The 18,157-nt window shown below is 46.5% G+C and overlaps 2 protein-coding genes across 2 annotated transcripts in view; one reads left to right on the top strand and one right to left on the bottom strand.

The window, feature by feature from the left end:
* Positions 1–5,024: 5,024 nt before the first annotated feature.
* Positions 5,025–17,773, bottom strand: JMJD4 (jumonji domain containing 4). Its single transcript, XM_070729614.1, has 7 exons — positions 17,701–17,773; positions 13,590–14,215; positions 11,972–12,137; positions 10,818–10,943; positions 8,421–8,688; positions 6,710–6,856; positions 5,025–5,556 (listed from the first exon to the last, which is right to left on the bottom strand). Exons 2-7 carry the CDS (start codon positions 13,852–13,854, stop codon positions 5,245–5,247), a joined length of 1,284 nt encoding a protein of 427 aa, XP_070585715.1. The 5' UTR covers positions 13,855–14,215; positions 17,701–17,773; the 3' UTR covers positions 5,025–5,244.
* A 216-nt stretch (positions 17,774–17,989) lies between these two features.
* The window catches only part of SNAP47 (synaptosome associated protein 47), a 34,188-nt gene continuing 34,020 nt past the window's right edge, over positions 17,990–18,157 (top strand). Inside the window, exon 1 of the mRNA XM_070726475.1 lies at positions 17,990–18,089. The gene's annotated coding sequence lies outside the window, so the exon portion shown is untranslated. The remainder of the gene's footprint in view (positions 18,090–18,157) is intronic.

Raw genomic sequence — 18,157 nt, forward strand, 5'->3', positions numbered from 1 at the left:
AATCTAATAAATTAAGTAAATAAATAAATAAACAAACAAACCTTGTGGACTTCAACGGCCAGAATTATCCACAAGTCTTAAAGTTCCCAAGTTTGAAGACTCATTCACCAGAGGGGAGGGGGGGAAACCCCCTTAATTATGAAGTTGCAGAGATTTTATACTACTGACATTTCTTACTGGATGCTAAATTCTGTTGTTGTTGTTGTTGTTTTAAATTGCAACAGGATTGGGTTTTGGGGGAACAGAGAAGTTTAATGTGACAAGCATTTAGCTTGTTTTTCTTTACGGTCAATTTCCCGACTACTAGCAAGATCAATTGCCCAACCGTTAGAAACGCAGCTCTTAAGCTTTCCAATTTGACTCCAGAAGAAATTCTGGTCTTTTGCAGAAGTATTGACTGGATTTTATATTTAAAGAAAAATGAATAAACTGCCTAACATGTTCTCCACTGTAGCCTTATTTTTATGCAATACACCCAGATTAAAAAAAGGTGGACACAATTTGAAATAACCACAAAAAGCTGATGTATAGTAACATTTTATTCTGGAGGCATTTTTGCGTTGTGCGGAGGAAAAAAGGAAGAATTATACAGAAGGGTGTGAGTGAGGAGCAACTGAGCATAAGGAAAAAGTTAAGTAAAAAAGAGAGGGAAGAACAAGGAAAAGAGAGGAACTAAGAAAAAGAAGAGTAAGAAGGAAGGAGGGAAAGGAAGAAAGAAAGAAAGGAAGAGAGTAAGAAAAGGAATGAAAGAAGGGAGGAGAGATGGGAAGAAAGGAGAAAGAAGGGAAAAAGGAGGAACTGAATATAGAAAAGGATTGAGTACAAGGGGGGGAAGGAAAGGAAGGAAAAGCAGAACTGAGTGTAAGAAAAAGAATGAAAGAGTAAGAACAAAAGAAGAGAAAGGTGAAGAGAAAGAATAGCATACCGCTTCACAGAGTGGGGTGGCACAGCAGGTAGAGTGCTGTACTGCAGGCCACTGAAGCCGACTGCTAGATCTGAAGGTCAATGGTTTAAATCTCATCACCGGCTCAAGGTTGACTCAGCCTTCCGTCCTTCCGAGGTGGGTCAAATGAGGACCCGGATTGTGGGGGGCATAGGCTGGCTCTGTTTTTAAAAAGTGCTATTGCTAACAGGTTGTAAGCCACCCTGAGTCCAAGGAGAAGGGCGGCATAAAAATCGAATGAATGAATGAATGAATACAGTGCTTTATAGCCCTCTTTAGTGGTTTACCGTGTGGTTGGGGTTTATTTCAGCCCAACAATCTGAGCTCTCGTTTTACTGACCTCAGGAGGGAAGACTGAGTCAACCTGGTGAGATTTGAACTGTCAAACTGCTGGCAGCTGGCACTCAGAAGCAGCTTGCAGTATCGCACTCTGACCACTATGGCTACCGTGGTGGAAGGAAGGAAAGAAAAAGAAAAGTATTGGACAGAAAGAAGGAGGGCAATCCACACATCTTAAGGTTGCCGAGGTCGAGTAACCATGTTTTACACACCATTTCCCCCCCCCCACCATGTCACATTTTCAGTCCCAGTGCAAGAATGACCGATTGAAAAGACCAGAGAAACCAAGAACGTTTAATTCATTTATTATCTTCATATTTTTTTTCTCTCAATGTGCAATTTTATCAAGATTTCCAGATGCTCTGGCAAAACACTTTGGGGGGGGGGGGAGAAAGAGGGGAGGAAGGTCTGAGCCCACTTCAGCTCAGGGTTAAAACAGGAAAGGTCAAAGTGGGCATTTAATGGGCTACAGCTAAGAGGAAGACCAGATCCCAGGTAGTCCCCATTCAGAAGGGAGCCTCTACAGAAATCAGGGGGGGGGCTTCCTACAGACCCCCCCACCCCCCAAAGGGACATCCAATGAGTAGTTTTCAGCCCTTGTGGCATATGGACAAGTTACACTCAGCCGTAGCATCATAGCTCGTGTAACTATGCTGAGGATTGAAACGTGGGGGTTTCTCGCAGACGTTTCACAACCCAACCAGGTGATGCCATCAGTGCTAGAAGAGTTTGAATAAAAGAGAACTGTGGGGGTCATGGGTGTTCTCTGAGCTTGGGGAATTTCTTGCAGATGTTTCAAGACAGTCCCCCCTCTTCTACACACCTCTTTTCCCTTCTGGCACTGATGTTGTCTGATTTGTCCGTGAAACGTCTGGAACGAAACAACCAACTTTAGAGCGCACCAAGGATTCCAGATGTTGTGTGCCCCTCCTTTCTTCTCATGCAATTCCTTCTGGCCCTGATGACGTCACCTAGTCGGGTCATAAAATGTCTGTGAGAAAACCCCCCAGCTCAGAGGACTCCATGGATCATTCCTAAAATGTACAGTAAATTTTGTGCTGTCCTTTTTTAAAAAGGGACACCCTCCCTCCGAGCAACTGTTGTGGATCAACACATGGAGATTATAAGTCTTTCCCCTGTTTGAAGGACCACCTCTTCTAATCTCCAAGTGGCCCTCTTTCCTTTCCCTCACTCATAGCTTCAGCAGTGTCTGTGTTTGTCCATCCCATCTGACCAAGGAGGAAGAGAGAACGTTGGGTCTCGGAGATTTGGTTCCTGGGGGTTGGACTAGAGGACCTCTGAGGTCCCTTGCAACCCTTCGATTCAATGTCCTTTGTCCTCCTCCTCTCTTGGTTCTGCTCCAGGCCTGAAGCCACTGAGAAGCATTTCTCAGTTTAAGAAAACGAAGAAGAAAAAAACCCCCCAAACCCGGCTGATTTCAAAAGCGTCTTGAACTCAAAAGCAGAAAGGCCGAGACGCAGCCCTTGAAGCCGAGAAAGCGAGCATGGCTTAATAGGAAGAGTGGACGCTCCTGTCCACCGGACAGCTTGAGCCAGCTAAGACCCACCACGACCTTTGTCCGATCCCTGAAAAAGTTGATAGGTGATGCCTGAGCTGAAAATTCCCACCTGTCTCTCTCGCATTCAAGCTGCGCCAACGGATGGGGGGAAAAAATGGCTTCAAGCAACAAATAAGCGACTCCCTCTCCCCATTTTCTTCTCTTGTCTCTGTGATCCCCCTTGAGGCTCTTTGGCCCAAAGGATCAAAGGAAGCAGAGGTGCCGGGAGTGTAAAGCTTCTATAGATATATAAATATTTATTCAGAATTAAACTCTGCCATGTTTCGATTCCGCCGGATTTAAAACTCAATAAGTAGCGGCAACTCAAAGAGTAGCGTAGCCCTATTCAGCAGCAGGGAGTGAATTTTTGGGAAGCAAATAGATTATAACTCCCCCAACCACCCTCCAACTCGGACTCTTTGCTTTTCAGCAATGCTTCCTAAAGATAAAGGCTAAATGTTCCCCTCGCACGTGTGTGCTAGTCGTTTCTGACTCTAAGGTGCGGTGCTCATCTCCGTTTCAAAGCCAAAGAAGAGCCAGCGTTGTCTGAAGACGTTTCTGTGGTCATGTGGCCAGCATGACTAAACGCCAAAGGCGAACGGAACACTATTAATTTCCCACCAAAGTTGGTTCCTATTTTCCTACTTAGAAACATAGAAACGTAGAAGACTGACGGCAGAAAAAGACCTCATGGTCAATCTAGTCTGCCCTTATACTATTTCCTGTTTTTTATCTTAGGATGGATATATGTTTATCCCAGGCATGTTTAAATTCAGTTACTGTGGATTTACCAACCACGTCTGCGGGAAGTTTGTTCCAAGGATCTACTACTCTTTCAGTGAAATAATATTTTCTCACGTTGCTTTTGATCTTTCCCCCAACTAACTTCAGATTGTGTCCCCTTGTTCTTGTGTTCACTTTCCTATTAAAAACACTTCCCTCCTGGACCTTATTTAACCCTTTAACATATTTAAATGTTTCGATCATGTCCCCCCTTTTTCTTCTGTCCTGCAGACTATAGAGGTTGAGTTCATGAAGTCTTTCCTGATACATTTTATGCTTAAGACCTTCCACCATTCTTGTAGCCTGTCTTGGGATCCCTTCAATTTTATCCATATCTTTTTGTAGGTGAGGTCTCCAGAACTGGACACAGTATTATTCCAAGTGGGGTCTCACCAGCGCTCTATACAGCGGGATCACAATCTCCCTCTTCCTGCTTGTGATACCTCTCGCTATGCAGCCAAGCATCCTACTTGCTTTTCCTATTGCCCGACTGCACTGCTCACCCATTCTGAGACTGTCAGAAATCACTACCCCTAAATCCTTCTCTTCTGGAGTTTTTGCTAACACAGAACTGCCAATCATTGAACTTGCATTTTTTTTCCAAATGGCTAGTTTGGCAGAAACTGGGACAAGGAACGAGAATTCCCTCCGTTACTTGGTGCTAGGGATTTGAGCTGTCGATCTGATTGACAAGGTCAGCGTCTTATCCACTGAACCACTGCGTCCCTAGTGTTTCTTACCACGCCCCCCCTTCAAATTCCCCAATTCACTCCCTAAATTCATGTACAACGAGCGGAGTGCAGATAGTCCTCGACTTACAATGGTAAGTCACGTAGCAACTGTGGCTTATGACCAGTTTTCACATATGTGGCCGTTGCAGCATCATGATCAAAATTGGGACGCTTGGCAATCGACCCGTATTTATGACGGTCTCTGTGTCCTGGGATTCCCTTTTGGGGAAGTCAATGGGGAAACCAGGTTCAATTAACAACAGGGCTGCTAACTTAACTTCAGGGATTCACTTAACAACGGTGGCAAGAAAGGCCGTAAAATGGTGAGAAACTCACCTAAAATCTGTCTCGGCAACGGAAACATTGGCCTCAACTGCGGTCATACGTTTTTTCGCTTTTATGACCATTGCAGCATCCTCATGGTCACGTGACCTGGCAACTGACTCATATTTATGAAGGTCATAGCGTTCCTGGGGTCACTTGAATCTCCTTTTCCGACCTTCGATGAGCAAATTCAATGGGGAAGCCGGGTTCTACATGACAATGCAGGGCTTCATTGAACAGCAACAACGAGAAAGGCCGCAGAGTGGGCCAACGCTCACTTAATAACAAGTGTCTGTGGAAATTTTGGGCTCAGCTGTGTGGTCGTAAGCCGAGGACAACCTGTAAAACTTTCAGGGACTTCTTTACTTTTTAAATTATCTAAAAGTCTACCTCTGCGTTGCCCTCCTCGAAATAGTAACAATAATAATTTTTGTGCTGAAACTTTTAAAAGGGGCGATTGAAAGGGGGGGAAAATGATGATAATATTCGCATGCAGCCGTCTTGCAAAGGAAAGGCCATTTTGCAAATCAAAAACGCTCGCCTGGGGGCAGGAGGGGGCGGGGCCTTCAGAGGAGGGCGGTGTCGATTGCGGCTTTCAGCCGGTGCAGGAGAGCCTGCGGGGGCGGCGAGAGGGACTCGGGCTTGAGCTTCTTGAATTCCTCGTTGGCATTCAAGGAGGCCAAGACTTTTGCGGTCCTTTTCAGGTCGAACACCGCGTGAAGCATCCCCAGGCTGGAGAGGGCGGCCCTGGACGAGCGCTTGGAGGCGTCGTCTTCGGAGTGGTGGTGCTCCAGCACGAAAATGCGGTTTTCCGCAATGATCTTCAGGAAGTTGTAGAATTCTTTGTAGTCGATGCCGGTGTAGGACTTCATCAGCACCTGGCGGGGAGGAGGAAGAAGGAGAGACTGAGGCCCAGTCCAGAAGGGGGAGGGGGGAAAAGGGACGTCCAACGAGGCTGAGAGGTTAACAGGATGGTGTGGAGGCTCAACTGTGTCTTCACTCATGGCTGTAGTAGCTAGTAACTAGTTCTTACACAGTGGCAAAAAGAATCAGAACACCAAATACATATTTGGTGGTGGAAACGAACTTGTAGACAGCCCTCACTCTGTCAAAGACCTTGGAGTACTTATATCCAATGACCTAAGTGTCAGAGCCCACTGTAACAACATTGCCAAAAAAGCACTAAGAGTTTTAAACCTAATCTTACGTAGCTTCTTCTCCAAAAACACTGAACCTCTAACCAGAGCTTACAAACCTTTTCTCAGACCAATTCCAGAACACAGCTCACCTGTATGGAACCCCCATTGCATAACAGACATTAATACAATTGAGAGAATCCAGAAATATTTCACAAGAAGAGTCCTTCACGCCTCCTCTCGCAACAACATTCCTTATTCTACCAGACTTGAAATACGGCAATTAGACAATTTACGACGATGTCATCTCCCATCTGATCTAACAGTTGTTCATAAAATCATATACCAAAATGTCCTTCCTGTTACTGACTACTTCACCTTCAACCACGACAAAATATGAGCACATAATAGATTCAAATTTAATGTAAACTGCTCCAAACTAGATTGTAGAAAATGCGACTTCAGCAATAGAGGGACCAACGCCTGGAATTCACAACCTCTGGTTTCTTCCCCAAACCCTAAAATCTTCAACCTCAGATTATCTACAGTCGACCCCTCCCCTTTTCTCAGAGGTCTGTAAGGGGCGTGCATAAGTGCACCACTGTGCCTACCGTCCCTATCCTTCTGTCCTATTATCTTCTTTTATCATTACTTTCTACTTAGGTTTAGGTTTATTGGATTTATATGCCGCCCCTCTCCGCAAACTCGGGGCGGCTTGTGTTATGCTTATACAAATTACTATCCTATACTTGTTTGACTGACTGACTGACTGACTGACTGAATAAATAAATACTCAGGTTTTACTCAAAAAAACCCCTACCTGCATTTCAGGGACCAGATTCTTGGTGAATCAGGGACCTGATTCAGGGACCATACCTGACAGGTGTGTTTTTACCTGGCATTGCAGGTGCCAGTCTTCCATGGTCTCTTTCCATTCTTTGATCTCCCGCTGGACGGCGGCCAGTTCGTCCTGGAGGAAGCTCCACATAATGGCCACGTTGCATCCGTTCACCCAGTTGTGGTTGATGGAGATGGTGTCTTCCTGGAAGGAGGCAAGAGATGTTTATTCCCTCCAACCTGGGACAGCTGGAGTGTGTGTGTGTGTGTGTCACTGCTGGCTTCCTCCTAATCTAAAGGGCTGAATTCCTTGAAGGATTAAAATGGGGCTCCTGGGTATCTAGGGAGATTCTCAGTCATCCAGGCCATCGCTGCCCCCAAAGTGCTTTTTCAAGAGGCAACATGAGAAGCAAAATGTCTTCAAGGAAAAAACATCAACCCACAGTTGCCTCCTGAAAAAAAGTTCCTTTGGGCTCCAGCATGAAAATCCTGTTCAATGGCCCATTAAAAGTCTAATATTTTTCACAGAAAATGATTAGATAGTTGGTTTAAAAAAGAATCCAACTCAGACTGTGGATCGGGTCTCTTAAGAAAATAGGGAGTTTGGGGATCGAGCAGGAAATTTTGGGACTGAAACTTTGGCATAAAAGAGTGACTCTGGGGCAAATATCAGCAGATATGAGTTCTAGTCCTGCCTTAGGAATCAAAAGTTGGTTGGACGATGCTGGACCAAGTTTCACAGACAGTTTCTTGGTGACTGGCTCAAAGTCACCCAGTTGGCTTTCATGCCTAAGTGTTGGTTATGACCCATAAAGCCCTTCATGGCACCAGACCAGATTATCTCAGGGACCGCCTTCTGCTGCACGAATCCCAGCGACCAGTTAGGTCCCACAGAGTGGGTCTTCTCCGGGTCCCGTCGACTAAACAATGTCGCTTGGCGGGACCCAGGGGAAGAGCCTTCTCTGTGGCAGCCCCGGCCCTCTGGAACCAACTCCCCCCACGAGATCAGAATTGCCCCCACCCTCCTTGCCTTTCGTAAGCTGCTTAAAACCCACCTCTGCCGCCAGGCATGGGGGAATTGAGATACTCTTTCCCCCTAGGCCTTTACAATTTTATACATGGTATGTCTGTATGTGTGTTTGGTCTTTTTATAATAATGGGTTTTTAAACTGTTTTTAGTATTGGATTATTGTTACATGCTGTTTCATGTTGCTGTTAGCCGCCCCGAGTCTCTGGAAAGGGGCGGCATACAAATCCAATAAATAAATAAAATAAATAAATAAGATGGAACTAGAATTCACTGTCTCCTGGTGATTGGCCCATGTCACCCACCTGGCCCAAGGTAGAACTAGAACTCCCACACTCTTGCTGATTGTTTTTGGCTAAGGCGCGACTAAAACTCACTGTCTCCTGGTGATTGGCTGAAAGTCACCCAGCTGGGCTAGAACTCACATTTCCTCCATTTGTGGCCCTAGTGCCTTAGCCACTAACCCACAAACTGTTCGTCTTGCTTTGCACTTATATCACGGTAAATCGAACCAGGGGCAACCAAGCCTGAGCAGCCACAATTGTTTAATGCAGAGGGAAGGGCGCCCAGAATCCTTGGCGTGCGAAGCAAGGCTTGTGAACGCAGTGGTGACATTTTCCTCTCGGTGGCCCTGGAAGGAAAACGCACACTACCAAATGACGTTGCCAGCAGCAGCAGCAGCAGCAGAATCCACAGGTGTGTTTATGTGTGTGTAAAGTTGTGGTTTTGGGAAGATCCTCACCAGATTGTAAACCTGATGATGCCAACCGCTTGGGATGAAGACGATCTCACCGGCTTCCTGTATGATTTCGACCGGAGGGCTGCTCTGGGCGTAGCGGGGGTACAGGGAGCCATTCTTCAAGTCGGGAGCGGTGATGTCGAAGGGCAGGTGGCCGTGCCGGTCCTTTAGAAACTCTTCCTGGCCTGGGGGGAAAACCAGCCACTTCTTTTTGCCGCAGATGTTGGCTGACCAGCTGTAGGAGCGGAAGACATCGGCGTGGAAGGGCGTCCTGGCAGGAAAGGGAAGAGACAGGCAGGTGAGGAAGAAGGAGGAGGACACACTGCCACACTGAATAACAGGGAGACTTAACTGTGGTGTGTCAGAAGGTGGAAAGTGATGGCAGAGGTGTAGATCCTCCATTTGGACAGGGACTCACTGCTCACAGTCACTCATGCCCTCATCACCTCAAGGTTCGACTACTGTAATGCTCTCTACGTGGGGCTACCTCTGAAAAGTGTTCGGAATCTTCAGGTCGTGCAGAATGCAGCTGCGAGAGCAATCGTGGGCTTCCCCAAATATGCCCATGTCACACCAACACTCCGCAGTCTGCATTGGTTGCCGATCAGTTTCCGGTCACAATTCAAAGTGTTGGTTATGACCTATAAAGCCCTTCATGGCATCGGACCAGAATATCTCCGGGACCGCCTTCTGCCACACGAATCCCAGCGACTAGTTAGGTCCCACAGAGTTGGTCTTCTCCAGGTCCCGTCGACTAAACAATGCCGTTTGGCGGGACCCAGTGGAAGAGTCTTCTCTGTGGCGGCCCCGACCCTCTGGAACCAGCTCCCCCCAGATATCAGAATTGCCCCCACCCTCCTTGCCTTTCGTAAGCTCCTTAAAACCCACGTCTGTCGTCAGGCATGGGGGAATTGAGACATTCCCTTCCCCATGGCTTATAAAAAATGTATGCATGGTATGTCTGTATGTATGTATGATTGGTTTCTTAAATTGGGGTTTCTTTTTAAAATTAACTTAAAAATCAGATTTGTTTATATTGTTTTATTACTGTTGTTAGCCGCCCCAGTCTGTGGAGAAGGGCGGCATACAAATTTGATAAATAAATAAATAAATAAACAAACAAATGAATTACAAATATCCTGGGCTACTTTGAGGCTTCCAAGATGTTATTTTTTTCTAGATGTGTCGGGTGTAAATTAACCTCTTATAGTGTAGCTCAAGCTTGGCCACTTGAATGTGAGTGGACTTCAACTCATAAAAATTCCCCAGCCTGCATGCTTGGAATGGCTGAGTTTGGGCAATGGTGATGATCTAGTGCAATTTTCCGAACTCTGAATTTGGGGGGGGGGGGGGGGGGAAGAGGAGGAGAAGGGAGGGAGGAGTAGAAAGACAATAAGGAGGAAGAGAAAATGGAGAATAGCAATAGCACTTAGACTTATACATATCGTTTCAGGGTGCTTTACAGCCTTAAGCCGTCTACAGAATCAGCCTATTGCCCCCAACAATCTGGGTCCTCATTTTACCCATCTGGGAAGGATGGAAGGCTGAGTCAGCCTTGAGCCTGGTGAGAACTGAACCGCCGAACTGCAGCTAGCAGTCAGCTGAAGTGGTCTGCAGTACTGCACTCTAACCACTGCGCCACCTTGGCAGACAATGAGAACAATGAAGAAGATGGAGGAGGAGAAAATAGAAAAAGAGAAGATGGAGTTGGAGGAGGAGAAGACAGATAATGATGAAAAGATGGACAATGGAGAAGGCAGACAATGAGAAGATGGAGCAAATACACAAAAAGAAGCATATGGACAACAAGGAGAAGAGAGTGATGGAATAGGAGGATGAGAAGACAAAGGCAGAGGAGGAGGAGGAGAAGGAGCTACTTCTATAGTAGGCAGGCTGGTTGAGAAATTCTGGGATTTGAAGTCAAGTGGCCAAGGTTGAGATAGCTTGAACCAGCAATGGGTTGCTCCCGGTTCCATGAACTGGTGCCGCTGATGACGGGAAGCTCTGCCCACCCTCACAGCATGGGTAGCGATGGGATTTGGGGCCCACTATTGCCTTGAACTATCTCCAGGTAGATCAGTGACCTCCGATTCCTTTGAGTGGCCACAGGCTTTTCATTCAGGAACGCTGCTGTTGGAATGGTTGTGCAAAGGGAAGCCCTTGGGAGTTGCAAACTAGACCTATGTGATGGTCAGTGGCCTGAAGGACTGAGGAACTCCAAGTTACAGGGTTGATGAGGGGACCATTGGAAGAGGCCTTGAAGGACCAGGCTGGGTGAGAATCTCCTGCAGAAAACTAGCTGCTCACTGAGTTTGATGGGGCATCATCACAGCTTTTAAAAAACAAACATTTCCTTCCCTCCCCACCAGAAAAAGAAAAAGGATTAGGAGTTGGTTCTACCATGAGCCTTTAGGTCCCATGTAGACAAACCGGTAGTCGTCCACAGCGATGGCTTCCCAATATTCATTCAGCCAATCAGAGGAGAAATAGATGGGCATGGTGTAGACCTCCTGATCTGGAAAGGTCCTTAAAGAGACAAAGATTGGGACAGCATTTGAAATCCGCGACGAACCAGAGCGTAACAAAGGGCAGATGATGGTTTAATAACGTCTGAGGACTATTCAGCCATACAGATACAGGGAGTCCTCGACTTACGACAGCAACTGAGCCCAATGTTTCTGTTGTTAAGCGAGGCAACCATGAAGTGAGTTTAGCGCCCATTTTACTGCCTTTCCAATAATATAGTTGTTAGAGGGAAATCACTGTGGTTGTTAAGTTAGTAAAACGGTGGTTAGTTAAGAATATGGCTTCCCCGTTGATTTGGCTGGCCACAAGGTCACAAAACGGGGATCATGCAACCCCAGGGATGCCACATCCGTCATAAATACAAGTTGGTTGCCAAGTGTCTGAATTTTGACCCCGTGACCTTGGAGATGTTGCCGGAAGCTGGCTGGGAAGGACGTAAATGGCGACCGTGCAACCCTGGGAGGCTGCAACGGTCTTAAATACCACGCCGTGTGCCGAGCTGAGCACCTGATGTGAGAGGATGCTGCTGCACGGGTCGTAAGTGCGAGGACTGGCTGTAAGTCATTTTTCCCCCCATGTAGCTTTCAATACACACGAAACGAATGGTTGCAAGTCGAGGACTGCCCGCCCAAGGGTGCTACGACATGGGAGAAGGAAGAAAACGGCTGTGCAGCACAGCACAACACAACACGGGGCGGAACTCAAGAGGCGTGCAAATTGTAGGAGAAAAACAGAAAATAATAATAATAATAATAATAATAATAATAATAATAATAATAATACGCATTCGACACACTCAGGAGGAGGAAAAAACAAGGGCACGTGAGTGCGTTCGTGACGAGAGGTGCAAATTAAACCCAGTTCCTGCAGCTTCAGGGGGAAGTTCATGCTGAGGGCTCCTGGCGAGAGAGGGGAATTACAAGAGGTTTCCTCCGGCCAGCTGGCGTCGGGAGCACCCAAAACCCCCACCATCAACCGAGGGGATCTAGCGACATGCCGGCAATCTCCGGGCCAGAGCCGTGGCTTACCTTTGCAGGTGCCAATCCTTGAGGTAAAGGCAGCCGCGGGTGGAGCGATAGCTTTTTCTAATGTGTTCCTTCCAATAGCTTATGTACTCCTTGAGCTTAAGGTGTTCCTTTGGGTTACAATTGTACTCCTTGACATCACAGTTGGCCACGGGGACTACAGCCTCGCCTGCAACATAAACTCTTTCAGCCAACCCGGGTTGGATTCTTATTTTGTTCCTGGTCTCACTCTGGGGATTGGCCGGGGGCGTGGGCGAAGGGTCAAACCGCAGAGGGATTTGGTCTAGGGCAGGGGCGGGTCTCCCAACCGTGGCAACTTTAAGACATGTGGACTTCAACTCCCAGAATTCCTTTGCTGGCTGAGGGATTCTGGGAGTGGAAGTCCACAAATCTTGGTTGTGGACTTGAAGGTCGACTCAGCCTTCCCGCCTTCCGAGGTGGGTCAAATGAGGACCCAGATTGTTGGGGGCCATATGCTGAATCTGTAAACCGCTTACAGAAGGCTGTAAAAGCACTATGAAGCGGTGCATATAAATTTAAACGCTATTGCTATTAAAGTGGGCAAAATTGAAGACTCCAGTGGGCCACCTGGAAAGGCGTTCTCTCCTTTTCTGAGTGCTGGGGAGGGGAGGGAGGAGAGGAAGGAAGATAGGGGGAGGTTAGACAGAGGAAGAGACAGGAGAGGTGAAAGTAAAGAAGGGAAGGAGAGGAGAAGAAAGGGAGAGAGAAGAAAATGAGAGGAGGGGAAAGGAGAGAGGGAGAGGGGGAGGGAAAGAGAGAAAGAGGGAAGAAGAGAAGGAGGAAATGGTGGAAGAGACGAGAGGGACAGAGAGGAGAGAGGGAAGTGAGGATTTATGAGAGAGGGAGGAAAAGAGAGAGGAGAGGAGAAGAGAGAACAGAAGAGACAGAGGAGAGAGAAAAGGAGAAAGGGAGGCAGAGAAGAAAGAAGGAGGAGGAATAGGAGAAGGACTTTACCTCCCAGTATTCTCCTGGCAGTGATTCTGGGAGTTTAAGTCCTCACCCACATCTTAAAGGGTCATTGAGGGCTGCACAAGGGTTGGGGGGGGGGGCGCTTGGCCAGGGTGATGTCGCTCGTATTGGGATGCCAACAAAATGGGCTCCCAAGTTCTGTTTTTGGCTGTGACGGCCTCCTGCAAGCAAAAATGAAGCTTGAGAGGGCAGCACACAGCCTCCCCAAGCTCCGTTTCTGTAGGCAGAGGCACCTCTGGCCGGTCCTTCACTAATTCCAGGGAGGGTCCTGTGGGCCAGATCTAAGCATCCCCTGGGCAACATCTGACCTCTGGGTCTTGAGCCTGACATTCCTGGTCTAAGTCTTACGAAAATATACACACACTTATATATATATACATATACACATACATATTTATATATATATATATGTGCACACTAACTATATCTTAGCTATTCACTCTCCTGAACAGGAGGAGGCAGCTGGCTTCTAATTTTACGACTGCCCTGAAATGGCTGGAGCATCTTCAAGTCGGTCCCAGATTTTCAACCAGGAGGGTTTGCCTGTGGCAAAATCAAGAACCGTACACCTCCACCATCTCTCGGCAAGGAAAGAGCAAGATTACGGGCCAGTTCTTTTCAGTCAGCTTACCGAAGGTTCGCAGGAGGTAGTCCAAGTTGGGTTTCCCGTCCGGCATGACCCACTTCCTCCGGCTGACCCAGCCCTCCGTGAACTTTGCGGAGAAGATGCAAGGATCATTGGGGATCAAGTAATCCTTGAAAAAATCCGCGTAAGTGAATGTCTCCGGCTTTTCAATGTAGTCCACATGGTTGTGAGGCTGGCAGGCGGCACCCCGGGCCGGGCCGCTGTAGTCGCGGAAGAACTTTGTGGCACACGCAAAAGTCTCCCTGTCCATTCAGGCGAGGACAGATGGAGACTAGTCCCTGTGAAGTAACCGGACTGCGTTTGCCAGAAATATCTCTTTTTTAAAAAAAGGTAGGGGGAGGGAAAGGATCACAGAGGTGTGAGAGAAAAATAATCAGGAACAGAGGTCCAATTCCAGACTTTGCTGGAAAACCGTCCCATTGGACTCGTGCAAGGAAGGACTTAAACGTTCTTTGCCGTTTGGGCTTTCTGAGGACTAGAATGCTTGACTGGCAGATTGGCAGCACGTCGGCTACTTGCAGCAGAAGGGTTTCTATTTCAAAGCTGGAGCAAGGAGCGGGATAGTTTGGTTCTCTTTCCTCTTCAGCATATTATGGAGAGCAGGGGTCTTTCTAGGACCAAGCAACAAAACAATCATTTTAACACCACTTTCTTAAAGGGCTGGCAACCATCACGCGTGCGAGCCAGCTGCCAAGTGTCTGAATTTTGACCACTTGATGTCGCAACAGTTAAAAGTGTGCAAATCTGTGCTAAGACACTTTTTTCAGTTGTAACTTTAAAGGTCATTAAATGAAATATATCTATATCTATATCTGGAGAGAGAGAGAGAGATAGAGATAGATAGATAGATAGATAGAGAGAGAGAGAGAGAGAGAGAGATACATATAGATATATAAATAGACCCATGGTCGAGAGGTTAAAACTGCTGCCTTACAGGCAGACTACCCAGGTTCAAATCCCAATAAGGGTAGGGTTAGCTGATGAGAGATAAATAGCTTGAAATTGATCTATACTAGTCTCTCTTCCTTTTCCGTATCAGCAAAAATATGTTATACACCCACACACCTACATTTGCATGTATGTTTTCTGTCGAATATGGGAGGGAGCATACTGCTTCCTTTTTGCCTCTCGGCCCCTCCAGGGGTCATCCAGGCAGTTTTATTTGCTATAGCTGACAAACTATTTTCTATATGTGTAACATAATTTTGCTGATAATGAAAAGGAAGGAAGACTAGTATAGATCTATTTCAAGATTGCCCAGGTTCAAATCCTGGTAAGGGTATGGCTAGCTTAGGTCTAGTCTCCCTTCATTTACATTATCAACAAAAATGTTGCATACATACACATATATTAAATTAAATTATTAGATGTAATTTTAAATTTTATTTAATAATTATAAAATTTAGCTATCTTTAAAATTATTTCCCAGAATTATTTATCACTCTAAATTTATTTACACTCTGAATTAAAGGATTGCTGGTGATCTGAGAGAAAATTTTGGTGGTCTGCAGTAAAATTATTTGCATTTTTGTATTGCACTAAATACAATTTATCTTTAAAAAAAATTCATATTGGTGGTCAGCAGGATTTAAAGTTATGAATTTAGTGGTCCCTGAGGTCTGAAATGTTGGCGACTCCTGGACTAGAAGACCTTTCCATCTCTATTTTTAAAAATCGGCTTTATCCGACTTGTGGCTTTTTTTTTTTTTTTTTGGTTTCTGGTCTTTGCAAACTGTTTGTTGCAAATTCAAGGAAGCAGATCTTTAAATTTTATTTCCGATGTAGCATGCTGCTCCCGGTTTGAGTGCTTCTAGTTCCACAATGTGTAGATGTTTTAAAGGGAAAAAAAGATAATAACTTGTCCTAGAGCCAAATAATGCCTGGTTTGTCTGCAAGATGAATTGAACCAACTATTGCTGGCAACATTCGCTTTGCAAACAGTGACCTCAAACTGTCAATCATAGGAATGCAAGTTCCATAAATCAAAAGCAGAGCAGATTTGTCCTGAAATGAACAGCCAATCTTACGCCTGAAGATGAACAGGGAGTACACAAATCTCTTCCTCCCACCCACCCCACTTCTACTGCCAATTTGCTGGCCTCATTATAGTGTCATTCCAGTAGGGTGGCATAACTATGAAAAATTAGAATCACAGTAGAGTAACTGCAAAATGACCCCAAGTCATCCCTTCTTCAGACCGATGCTGAGACTTATAAATTATTTTATAATAGCAGAATTACAATACAGTACGTCCCTTTCCATCTGCTTCCTCTAAATAAGGGATCTGTACAATCTTAACCTGATGGTCTTCTCATTCAGATAGTCCTCAACTTATGACTGGGTGTTTGAAGTTGTAACAGACTCCCCAAAAAACCTAATTAAAATCCACAAAGTTGTAATGAAACCCCATCATCACATGACCACATTTTGGGCATCTGGCACTCATTAGAGCCATTTGCAACAACCAGCAGTCGTGCGATGCTAATTTACAACATTTTTGGCAGAAACTGACATTTACGTAGTTCTCGACTTGCAACAGTTCATTTAGTGACCGTTCAGTTACAATGGCACTGAAAAAAGTGACTTATGGCCTTTTTTCAGACTTACGACTGTTGCAGCACCCATCCATGGTCACATTGATCCCCATTTGAACGCTGGCAACTGGTTCATAGTTGTGACTGTCACCAGTCACAGGATCAGATGATCCCATTTTGCAAACTTCTGACAAGTCAACGAGGAAGCCAAATTCACTTAAGTTGTGATAACAACTTAACAACTGTGGCAAGAAAGGTGGTAAAATGGGGCAAAACTCATTTAACAAATGTTTCACTTAGCAACATAAATATGTGGCTCAATTGTGATTGCAAGTCTAGAACTATCTATTACATTAGAAAGCCTATATATTTTTAATCCTTTTTTAAATGTATAAATCCAAATTAATGCCATGCAGCTATTTTCTATTTTCCCCAGCATAACAATCTTGTGAGGTGGATTGGGTTGAAAGAGAAAGGGACTCACCCAAACTCACCCATTTGAAACTTGAGAAATTTTAATTACTTTCCCAATATTTTAAAACATCAATCTATAATACTGCAGGGTGCAAATCTGTAAGTGGCTTGTGGGCAAAGGACCTGAAGCTAATGGTCACACGGGAGGTGGAAGATGGGAACTGTAATCAATTGCTTTCCAGACTTAAGTCAGGAGAATTGCGATCGAATGGAAATGGGGAAATGGGAATTGTAGTCAATTACTTTCTGAACAGAGTGTGTGGGGATTGCACATGGTATGGAAGATGGGAATTGTACTCAATTGTAATCAACGGAGTGTGGGAGATGGGCAACATAGTCAATTAATTTCTGGACAGGAGAATTGTAATCTAATGGCTGAAGGGAGATGGGAATTGTAGTCAATTACTTTCTGGACACGGCAACTGCAATCTAATGGCTGAGGGGAGATGGGAATTGTGGTCAATTACTTTCTGGACACGAAAAATGCAATCTAATGGCTGAGGGGAGATGGGAATTGTAGTCAATTACTTTCTGGACAAGAAAAATGCAATCTAATGGCTGAGGGGAGATGGGAATTGTAGTCATTACTTTCTGGACACGAAAAATGCAATCTAATGGCTGAGGGGAGATGGGAATTGTAGTCAATTACTTTCTGGGCTGAAGGCGTGGGGATTGCAATCTAAGGGCCACGGGGGGTGGAAGATGGGAATTGTAGTCAATTTCTGGACAGTTAAACTGCAATTGTAGTCAATTACTTTCTGGACTGAGGGCAGGGGAAAAGCTGTCCCAATGCCCCCAGGAAGATAGGAATTCTAGTCCAATGATTAGTTTGGGGGGGATAGAGGTTATCCAGATGATGGCTGCTGGGAATGAGGGTTCTCTGATGCGAGAGGTGGGGATGATGGACCTGTAGTCCAACCCTCTACCTCCAATCGCAGAACGCCTCAGAAGAGGCCCCGCAGCCCCTTATGCCCTTCGTCAGTTTCCCCCCCCCCGCTTCGTTTTCCTTTCACCTAACGCCCCCCGCCGACCCCTCAACGGCCCACCACAGCATGCGCACGCGCGCACGTTCCCTCCCCTCGACTAACCCGGCCGCCGCCGTTGCCGCCGCTCTTTCTTCGGACCCCTCAGAGGACGCGCCCAAATGGCCGCGCATGCGCCGTGAGCCGTCCCGCGGTCTCCCTCACCGCCCCTCTGGCAGCTCGAGGCCCCGCCCAGCGCGCGCCTGTGCGCCTGTGCCTCGCGGCCGCCAGTCCTACGCCTGCGCACGGACTCGCCGGGAGCGGTTAGGGGGGCGGGTCCCCAAGCCAACGGCGCGCCGGGTTTGCGCAGGCGCGCGGCGAGCGTCGTGAAATGGTGAGGAGGAGGAGGGAAAAAAACAAAACAAAAAGAAAGCAAGAGGGAGACTCGAGCGGTGGCGGATTGACCGCGGCTCTTTCCCGCCGCCCTTTCCCGAGCGACCGATGAAGGAGCCTCGGTGGGCACGACGGCCGTTCCCGGGGCTGCGGGTCGGGTCGGCCTTGCCCTACGGAAGCCCCCTCCCCA

Source organism: Erythrolamprus reginae, chromosome Z (genome assembly GCF_031021105.1).
Source record: "Erythrolamprus reginae isolate rEryReg1 chromosome Z, rEryReg1.hap1, whole genome shotgun sequence".
Classification (NCBI taxonomy): domain Eukaryota; kingdom Metazoa; phylum Chordata; class Lepidosauria; order Squamata; family Dipsadidae; genus Erythrolamprus; species Erythrolamprus reginae.

Coding starts and splice junctions, on each gene's coding strand:
- JMJD4 (XM_070729614.1), bottom strand. CDS start 13,854: ATGGACAGGGAGACTTTTGCGTGTGCCACAAAGTTCTTCCGCGACTAC. Junction 12,138..13,589: donor CTACCTCCTGCGAACCTTCG/GTAAGCTGACTG, acceptor TTTATGTTGCAG/GCGAGGCTGTAGTCCCCGTG. Junction 6,857..8,420: donor ATCATCAGGTTTACAATCTG/GTGAGGATCTTC, acceptor GCCTCCTTCCAG/GAAGACACCATCTCCATCAA.